The sequence below is a fragment of the Parasteatoda tepidariorum genome, chromosome 11 (genome assembly GCF_982258835.1).
Source record: "Parasteatoda tepidariorum strain Cologne lab strain chromosome 11, Ptep-v5.0, whole genome shotgun sequence".
In the NCBI taxonomy this organism is placed as follows: Eukaryota; Metazoa; Arthropoda; class Arachnida; order Araneae; family Theridiidae; genus Parasteatoda; species Parasteatoda tepidariorum.
In genome coordinates, this window is record NC_141765.1 from 41,019,770 (window position 1) to 41,030,895 (window position 11,126).

At 27.6% G+C, this 11,126-nt stretch overlaps 1 protein-coding gene across 4 annotated transcripts in view; it reads right to left on the reverse strand.

Moving 5' to 3' along the window:
• LOC107453345 (solute carrier family 4 member 11) overlaps positions 1–9,044 on the reverse strand; it is a 351,566-nt gene extending 342,522 nt beyond the window's left edge. Inside the window, exons 1-2 of one of the 4 annotated variants that reach the window (XM_016070143.4) lie at positions 8,744–9,044; positions 6,250–6,597 (exon numbers count right to left, since the gene is read on the reverse strand). In XM_016070143.4, the coding sequence (XP_015925629.1) occupies positions 6,250–6,403 (154 nt within the window). In that variant the 5' untranslated portion in view covers positions 6,404–6,597; positions 8,744–9,044. The remainder of the gene's footprint in view (positions 1–6,249; positions 6,598–8,743) is intronic. The other 3 variants (XM_087155389.1, XM_071187398.2, XM_087155390.1) reach the window with 3 other exon arrangements.
• Between the last annotated feature and the right edge of the window lie 2,082 nt (positions 9,045–11,126).

Consider the following 11,126-nt stretch of genomic DNA (forward strand, 5'->3'; position numbering starts at 1 on the left):
AAGAACATTTTATGATAGCTTTCAGAGATATTATAATAAATATGTGTTATGACAAAATATTTGCAAAATATACAACAAAATGCTCTCTGAAGTAACATTTTTCCCACAATTTGTCTCTTCTAAGAAATTAAAGAATTCTTATAAAGATTTGACATGGGTTTCTTGCTGCATAACTTATGATTCTAATTCGAAGGACTTAAGAAAAGTCATTTTTTGGCTCACGCTCAACTTCTTTAGGAAATTTATATACAACCAAACGATCGTAAAACCAACCATGCCTTTTTTTTCGGAAATTCTCCTCACTTTCAACTTCCCTCTTTTCAAGACGAATAACATAAAAGTTCTATTTTTCGGATACAACAGGTTATACTCTTTTTCCGAGTTTTTGTCATGATAATTTAATTTGCCAACCGTGTAAGTTAATACTTCATTAAAGCAAGTGAAATGACAGATGTTTAACTTGTTACTCTTTAAGACTAAGAAAAGGGAAAACTTTTCTTAATTTGTTTGTATTTATAAAGATTTTTATTTTAGAAATAAAACGTAACTCAGTACTTTAAATATCAACAGTTACAAGTAATTTTATTTCTTAAGGTTATCTCTGAGGCTTTTAATATTTTATTGAATTGGTTAGAGACCTGCATTGTTATAAAACTGTTATTTATGCCTCCTTTGCCAAAACTTTTACACAATTTAACGCTGTAGATATTCTAAAAATTCGGCAGTAAATTCTTTATTTAAAACGATATAACAACATGCTATGCTTTTACATCTAAACGTGTTATTTTACATGTGAAATTTATTTTCCAGAAAGAAATAGAACAAACAGTATTGCACCTGCTATCTATAATTAGATGAATAAAAGAAAAGTTTTAATCAACTTAGTTTGTTGTTTAAAAAAAGATTGACATGTAAATAAATTGTTTTTCTCTGAAGTGATTGAAAACATAATTTACAAAATGCAATTTTTATGCTATATTTCCTGATAAAGATAATTTTAAAGAGCAGGTCGTGCTTCACTAAAAACAATACTCCTGTTTGTTTTATTTGTTTTTCCTGATTTGGAGTATTTGAATTATATAATATCCTGAATCGACAATTCGTTTAACTTGAAAGGCAAAGAGCAAATTTAAATAGTTTGACTAAGCTTATTTAAAAAAAAATTTAGATGAAGATCTTATTCTGAAATTTAAAATTCTGCGTGTATTTATTTTAAAACATTTCAATTATCTAAAAATCACGTTATAGTCAAAATTTATTATCTATTTACTTAAAATTAAATAATTGTATTATTTCAGTACATTCTAATTAACCTACATCTTTTATTCTATAACAGAGAAAAAACTTCTGGTAAAATTACCATAATGCATGGTAATCACATTTCTGTTTTAAAAAAACATAATTCTGTTAATGAAACCAAAATACACGGTATTCAAACCCTTCATTTAGTAATTCTCTGATCATATGGTAACGGTTTTCCGTAAGTTCTAGTTTTCAGAATTATAGTTCTTATTTCCAAACATTTTGCAAAAAATACTAAACTGAAAAGTTAGTTGGACCGAATAAATGGCTTTCAAGTCATGCTCTGAGGCATCATTTCATCGCATGTTATAAAACCTTATTTTATTGTTAATTTTATCAAAATTATTACCAAAGTGCTTCGGTAATACTTGTAGAGGTTTTTGGTGCACCATAGAGCCAAATACTCGATAAATTTTAACATATTCTCACAATTTTGACCATACTTTTTTTTCTCAGCGTAAGAATGGAATTCAAAAAAGCAACTTACTGTTGCACAAAACTTAGTTTTTAAAATAAAGCAACACAAATTTAAAAATGAAAAAATAATATAGTAAAAGCAAAAATAACTGAAATTATATGTAATATTTTGCAAAGATTAGTTTTTGTTTATTCTCATAAAATTTATAGCTATTTTAAACTTTTTAGCTCAAAATCAAACCTCATACTTCAACCGCATTTTGCAACATAAAATCAGCAAGCTATTTAACGTCCAAAAATGACTAGATTAAAATATCCTTTTAAATAATAGGAAATTACGTCTCAGAAAAAATTTTTATTCATATATAACAGAACTGCAATAATTCAGATCACTAAAATGTATGAACTAATTTATATGATGATGTTTCCAAAACCACATATTCAAAACTGATCAATTCCTAAAAACAAAATACTAACAACGTAGGATTTCAACGTAGGATTTACAACATTTAGTTTGTGACTAACTATATTAAATCTTTTAGCCTTTTTTTCCGCAGGTAATAAATTAAAGTACACCGAGGATTCATAAAGCTTAAGAAAAAGATCCCTTATATTGATTGGCATACATTCACTCCAAGAAATCGACCTTCAAATATAAGTCAAGGACATAGGTTTATCTTATTTGTAAGAAATTTAATATTATTATTATCATTTTTTGTTTCCTTTTTAAAACATTATTTATTCAATTAATCAATGCTTTTTATAGAGAAACATGAAGAGTGAACTTAATTATTTAAAAAATTTAAAACAAAGCAAGCTTAAAGTTTTGACTCTTTTAAGAGTTGAAAATTATAATAAAAATATTTTAAAAATCATTATTGCCATTTTTATAGCCTTATAATAGTTATTAAAACAAAAATAATATTTCTGTATAATTTCAAATTGTTATCGATTTTATTTTCTTTGAAAAAACTGTTGACACGTAAAAATTGTTAAATAAGTAAAAATTAAAAAATTTGGTAATCACTGCTATTCAAAGCTACTGGTGACTTTTTCTTAAATTTAAATTAAAAATGAAGAAATTAAAATAAAAATTAAAAATCATAGATTGCAGAAAATAAAAACTAAAATGTAAACAGCATTACTTTAAAATAAACTGAAAATTCTGCCAGCTTTTTTGTGACAAATAAATTAATTATATTTGCTTTGAGTATATAGTACAATGGGTATTATAGTACAGTATTTAGATGAAACAATGGTAGTAATTTATAGTTAAAATATTAAAAAACTTAAATTTTTTTCATCGAAAATACATATCTTGACTATAATCTAATCATCAGCATTTTTTAATTAAAATACTAAGATATTTGTTTAGCACTTTTTTTAAAAAAGTAAACAAGTTTAACATTTTTATCCAAACCATTCGCGCTATTGGTGAATAGTTACTTTTTACTATAATAACCTCAACTTTAATTTTCAATTACTTTTCAGGGATTTCTAATGCTAAAATTCCAGATACATCATTTGGCATAGTATAAATTCTTTACGAAAACATATATAATTCTATATTATCAAAAATTAATCATCTTAGCACGTTTTTTATCGAAAAAAACGTACATTTTGCTATTCATTTGGGTATTCTTTTATATAAAAAAATAAAAAAAACTTTTTCTCTTCAAGTCTGAAAAAAGATCTTACTGTTTAATAGCTTCCCCAACTCACGGCCAGCATTAAAAATAATGTCTCAAACCGCTGTAAAAGATTTTTAGAAAACAACTCTTTGATAATAATCTTAACATTCGTCTGAAAAACCGCCAAATATTCTTAAAATAAAACTGTTTAGAAAAAGAAAGTCTTAAAATTCCTACGCCAAATGTAAGTTTCATGCTTTTAATATACTTTCTTTCGAAGAAAAACAATAAGAGCTCTTTAAATATTTATAACTACCGTAAAATACCTTTTAGTGATGTGTTATTTTTATTTATTAATATCATAGAAAGCTTCATACCTCAAACAAAGAAAATGTATTAGCCGCACGCTAATTGCATTGTTTTAATTTTCATATTTCAGATTATTTTAGTATTATCTATATTTTAGCACAATATTAAAGAAAACTAATAACGGAAAATGTTAAAAAGGCTTTCCAATAAAACATGTGAAAATAAAATTTTAAAAATTAATTTAAAGTAATTTGTTCCATAAATTGTTTTTTAAACAAAAATTATGATAATGTGACTAGTAAACTTGGAAATTGTATAGTAAAGACTTACATTAAAGACTTAAGACATTATTCGATTAGCCCGATTGCGTGTTATTGAATAATTTCGTAAGTTAAGTTCATTTTTTTTACCTTGTAAAAACGCAATTTTATTAAAAATATTATCACAGTCAGTTTTTAAAGAAATATTTAGTTACAATCAAAGCAGCTTAAAAATTTAATAATTTAGTAAGCGTGGCTGAATAGAAATATTCTTGTCTACCAGGCATTTTAGCCATATTTAAACAAATTACTTCACATTATTTTATAACAAGTATTTCATAATAAATAAACTTCCTCTAATAAATAGAGTATTTAATTAATGCATAGTGTATGTTTCATATTCTCTTACATGCCCTCAACCTTTATTTGTATGTAAGAAAAAATATGGGATTCGGCATCAATGTATGTAACATAAAAATGAATATTTATCTATATTTTAATAAACTATCTTCATGCTATTCAATGACTTTCCGTTTCTTAATTGTTTAGAGAATGCTTATATATGTATTATGAGTTTGTTTTGTTGCAAGAATTCAAATTCATGTACATTTTGATAGTGTTTTCAAACATTTTTCTTGATTTGCAAAGCAAAATTATGCATTTTTACCTCGGAAATTTTTGTTAAGTGTATGAAAGAACTTTATAACTAACATTTCCATAGTATGAATAATTCGCAAGCATTAAAAACATGCAAATATTTCCTTTTAACACAGTCATAACATTATTACCAGTAAATAAATGAAACTGAAGCCTTAGAGACTTACTATTTTTGAGAAAAAAGACAAGCTTATAAAATTTTTCTTGCAGCAATCACCCTGTGATTTTGTTTATTTTAATCAAAATAAAGAAAGAAGAAAAGCGTTTCATGCATTTAACTACTAAAGTGCTATAAAATTAATCAATTGTTAAAACACATAATATAAAAGAAATAATGTTTACGCTCATGATATTCCAGTAAAAAGCTAGCTTTCATTAAAATTTTCAACAAGTACTTTTTCAAATCTTCTACTATTATTATTTTCGTAAGAGAACAAAATACCTTTCTGCAGTAATAAAGCAATTTCAAAAGAACTTGTTTCAAAAAATTAACAATTAACAAATAATTATGCTTTGCAGTAATATTTAGACAATATGTTTCATTAACATAAACTGCGTTTTTTGATGTTTGTAAAAATATAAATAATGTTACAAATGTTATCAGATATTAAAGTTTATCTAACAATATCTCCATATAATGTAATTAAAACAAAATGCTACTTGAATTCAAAATGCTACTAAATTTGATTTTTTTTTCTAATTGAATGTTTAAAAATATGAATTTTAACTAATTGATATAGGTTGAGACATCCATGACATATACCCAAAGGTATAACTATTAAAAATTAAATAAATAATTTCTTTGCGTTCAAATTTAGAACATTTGTAAACGCTTTTCTTCTCAAATAACTGAATTCCAAAATATATCATAAAATTCCACGAGATTAGTATGCTAACTCTTTTTGCTAAGATTATAGCAATGAAGATTTTTTTAATGGTAAAAAGTATTTGGAAATTACCAGTGAAAGGAGGTGCTAAAAATTGTAGCTCATGACTAATTTTTTAGTAAAATTGCTAAATTCAATCAGTTTTGTAACGTTAAACCTGAATATTTTTGGAAAATAAAAAAAGTTTCATTTGGACATAACATCAGAACAAAACATTCTTAATTTCTTCATTTCCTATCATATCCCTCTTAATATTTGAACCAGAAAAGTCCATTACGCATTGGTATTAGTCTGCAAAAGCTAAAAGGATTATGGAGGTATGTAATATGATTCTCACTTGTACAGATGTCCGCGCATTAAAATTTTATACAATAATTATAGATGAAACAATTTTCCATTTTTAGATAATATTAAAATAAAAATTACTGTCCCTAAACAATTTCATGAAAGCAAAACTCTGCCTCCTAATAATCGGCCCTGTTTCCAAGAAATATTATAGACCCCTGAGGGTGAATATATTTTAAATCATTCATTAAGTGACGAAACCAAACATAATTTCAGGTTAATTATAATCAAGTTCCGATTGTAAATAAAATATTATTTTTCATGATGCTAAAAAGGTATTTTATTCTCTTAAGCACTACTACAAATTACTGACCTCAATTGAATACTTTAATACAAATATCTATATATAATTTCTACTTTCAAACTAATCAAAAATCACCAATCAATCCCCCATCCCTCAAAAACGTACAAATTTGAAGGGTTGAAGTGAAAAGCACTCACCATAAATAATCCTCCATTGTCCATTCTTGAAAATTAACTCAAAGTGTCGATTTGGACTCAATACTTTAGTAGATTCCCTTCTTTCATAATGCTTGAAGGACTCACGAAATGATCCCTTTTCCACTCTCATGTTCACTATGGATGTTCTCCACATTTTAAGTGTTCTTTATACCCTCTCTGGCAAGTAGTCACCGAGAGAGGACATGGTCGTCCAACCAGAGTGAGGTAACCAGGTAGATGCTATCTTTATGGTTTAACAATGTTCTAATCAGTAACAATACTCAAACACTTTGCTGTGACTGAGTGCCCAGCGCGTGTCACTGTTTTATGCTTTGACGAAAACACAGCCTAAACCCGCAGGAAGGAAAGAAAAACTTATCAAACACATGTGAGAGTAAAAGTGTTTTATCGCTGCAAAATAATATTCCAGTTTATCTTATTGAAACAAAAATCTTTCGCCTTATTCCTCAAAAAAATCTTTAAAAAGATCGTTTATTTTTAACAATCAAAATGCAAAAATGGATTCGTTTCTTATGCTTTCAAATAATCCGGTTTCAATTCAAATCTGTATGCTTTCAACTAACCCAGTTTCAATTCAAATTTGTATGCTTTCTACTATACGGGTTTAAATTCATATCAGTATGATTGCTTAACTACGTTTGCATTCAAATTTCATTCCTTCTACGTAACCGGTTTTAACTGAAATTTGTATGACTTCAGCATTTCAACTAAGCAGTTGTAAATCAAATTTGCCGGTTTCAATTCAAACTTAAAAAAATTTAACTCAACTCATTACAATTAAAATTTTCCTACTTTCAGCCTAACGGGTTTTATTCATAAATGAATGTTTAAAACTTACCCAAATTTAGTTCAAATTTGTGGGCTTTCAAATAATTCAGTTTCAATTCAAATTCATTTTCTTACAACCAAATATGTTTCGATTCGATTCTTTATGTTTTCAACTAAACCGGATTTAATTTGAAATTTTATAACTTTTTAAATGATTCCATACATATTTGTGAGATTTTTATACTTAAAAAAACTAAATCTGAAGTCATGAGCTAATGAGAACTTGGCTACAGTTGTTAAATAAATAAAAACGGTAAACAACTGTTTGTTTTGGTAAAAATTGAAATTATAAACAAAATATTGTGCTTAAAATAAAGAAAATATATTGCAGCTAGCTAAGCAATTAACTGAAAGTAGCAGCTACTTTATTGCTCTTGATACATGCTAAAGATTCAGCTAGACTACTGCTGAGCAAATTAAAATGCGCATTAAGAAATTATTTCGAGTTGCATGTTGTAGCTTTTGAATATTAAAGTTTTTCAAAGGCAGATACACAACTAAAATACTTCTAGTGTGTGCTTTTCGTCTATTAATAATTGTTAAAAAAAAAATTTTTTTTTTGTTTATTTAAACAATATTTATACTCATAAAATTTTCTGAAAAATGCTGTATTTTCATTGTGCCATCTTCTTAAGTTATAACATTGAAACAATATCCTTTCAAAATACCGTTTTGTTTTAATGTTTTTGCAGGACTTATAAATAAACCTTCAACTGCTCTGAAATTCTGCATTGTTTTATTACAGGAATGTCCAAACAATTTGTTTCTAATTTAAAACAATATTAAAAACAAATAGTGACCTCAAATTTCTTCATCGTGAAAACTATTTACATTGTTGAAATGTAGATTTTTTAATCAAACATACAATTAAAAAAAATTACTTAGCTTTTGCTGATTATCTTAAACTTATTCATAGATTACATTGCAATGTTAAATTTGAAAATTAATGATTAAAAATGAATATATTTATTTGTTACTGTTTTCATATGACAAAATCTTTATTGCTCATTGGTATAATTGTTATTTTATTTTCATTTTTAGCTATACTTAGATTAATGTTTATTGTTAATATTTAAACTAAATATATAACTACGCTATTTATTAAACGTATTCCATTTTTTAATCATGAAAGAATCTGATTATCTTTATGCATGAAGTTATTTTTTAATAAATTATTTTTAGTAGTAAATGATCTAATCTTTTACAACGGTTCGACTCAAAGTTAACCCAAAGTTCTCTAAAATAACTAAGTATCTCAGTATCTTCTACATCTTTGAGTGGAACAGGTGGGCCATAAAGATGAAAGAAGAATTACTCCTGCAAAAAAAAAAGTTCCTCGAAATGATGAATATATTCATAAAAGCGATCTTCTTCAAGGTTAAACTCATTCTTGGGTTAGTGCCATAGTTCGAGAGAAGAAAATTTTTCGAAATTGCTTTAGAATTTCGGAAAGAAATGTATACGATGTTTAGATATAGAAAAAAAATCACGCTGAGATAAGCGTTGATATTGAAGTTCTGAGTGCTCTCTCTCATGTGCAGGACAGCTTTGAACGGGTCGCAAAGTTGCAGGCAACTTTTTCTTGTTGAGGGGTACTAAAACTGGGGGATCGATCGGAGGGGGTCAACCAAAAGAAGTAACTCACCGTAAGCGATCCTCCACTCTCCCTTCCTGTAAATCCACTGAAAGTGACGTACAGGTTTCTTAGCGGATTCCACACTTCCGTATCGTCTGAGGGATCCTCGAAAAGATCCCCTCACCCTGCGGACGCTCATGTCGGTAGCACATGTACCCTCACCTTACGACTAACTCTACCGAGTGACGGATGCAAAGATCGGGATCTTCATCTTCACCCGATGCTCGAGTCACCGCATCTAGAGAAGGATGCCAGTGACTATCGGCCGTCCCGCCTCAGAACTATACGTGACTCGCGCATCGATTTGAGTGTTGAGCGCGCAGATGCTCGTCTGGAGGGTGGAAGGCTCCCTTAACATTTTACAAACTACCACTACTTTTGTAGCCCAAGATGTTTCCGACCCTCATGATTAGGGAGCGCGCTTTATTTGAAAATATTCTTTAAACATGACCCACACCTAAATAATCTAAATAGCTAAAGATTTCTTTCTAACTCATTCAATCAAATTATTTAGATTTCATTTCATTTGTTTTTGACTAATTGTCGAGAAAATAAAAATTCACTACTGTAAAAGTTATTTTTCTCAAAAGAAATATTCATTTTATTTAAAAATTTACTTATAAACGTGATAGTTGTCCCAACTAAATATTAGAAAAGCATGAACTACTTAATAATTTTATTGGGAATTTTAATTTGATGATAAAGTTTTATAAACCATTTAATAATTTACAAGTTTAAAGCAACATACTACTTTCAGTTTGTTTTTATGCAAAACGGCGCGCATTACATAGAAAAAATTAGATATTTCTGTGAATTGTGTGTTAGCAAGTAAAAATTTAGAAAATTGCAATGTATCTCTATAGAAACAATGCTAAGGATCAGTTTGATGTAAAATTTTCATCGTTGAAAAAATGTAACTACAGTTGAACTCGTTTATAACGAGCATAAAGGGACCGTAACATTGTACTCGTTAAATCCGAGTGCTCGTAATAAACGGGTCCTTACGGCAGGCGTGCAACCAGAAGAGGGGGGGGGGGCTTTGGAGGTCAAATGATTGAGTTTACTTAAAATTTAATTACTACTTACTTACTTTATTTACATTAATTAATTTAATCAAATACTTTTCTTGCTTAATAAATTAATTCTTACTTACTAAATTTAATTAAATGCTTTTATCGGTCATGACCGATAAGGCACGAAATCGATACGCCTCCGCCTACTCTCACGTGACTTTTCCCATGCTTCAGATTAGAGCGATAAGGGCAATTAAGTTTCAGTTCGCGGTTTTTTTGATTTCGCGCGCATTTCTTATAATTTTGAAAAAAAGATAAGACTAGAAAGATGAGAAAAAAGATTGCAAGACAGAAAAATATTGCTCGCTAAAACCGGGTCTTTCTCGTTAAAAGCGACTTCTGTTCCATAGACTTAACATTGATCCAACCAAATATTCTCGTTTCCCTCGGTAAATCCGAGTTCTCGTTAAATCCGAGCTCGTTATAAGCGAGTTCGACTGTAATAACTATAATACCCGAAGTCCCCCTCTTAAAGTACTACAGTTTTAATGTTCCACATTATTTTTAATTGTCGAAGAAATAAAAATTCTCGAAATGTTGAAATTATTCTCTAAAGAAAATATTCATTTCATTTCAAAATTTACTTATAAAAGAGATATATGTCCTATAATGGTATCAAAATATCAGAGAAACATGAACCCCTTAATAATTTATGTGTAAATTTTATTTAAATGATAAAGTTTAATAAAGCATTTAATAATTGAAACTGTTGAAGTAACATAATGATTTACAGACTGTTTTTGGTGAATACGGCATTCTTTCAATAAAAGAAAAAAGATGTTTCTGTGAATTTGTCGTAAAAAGTAGAAATTTAGAAACTTGCTATGTATCTACACAGAAACAATGCTAAGGGTCAGTTTAATATAAAATTGCCAGCGTTGGAAAAAAATTTGAATATAACAATAATGTCTTGAGTTTCCCACTTAAAGTTCTAGGGATATATTTAATATTTTGCATCATTTTTAAGAGTAAAATCAGAATTATACTCATAAGAAATAAAATAATACTATTTTCGGAATTTTCATCAAAATTTTTCACTGGGTCAACAAAAATGTGGTCTTTATAATATAATAAACAATCTTTCACTAAAATGAAAATGAAAATATATGGCATACTTATAATATGAAGTACAAGAAAGTATGAGTATTTTTCAATTTAGAGAATAAATTATTCATCCAAAAACTACTATTTAAAATGTCAGGTTTTGTTAAAATTAAATGTTCGATAAGTCTTATCTTTTAACAATAAATTCCGTTTAATTATTTATTCATTGCTAAACTTATTTTAAAAAAGTGAAACTGTTTTAAATCGTGAAGCAT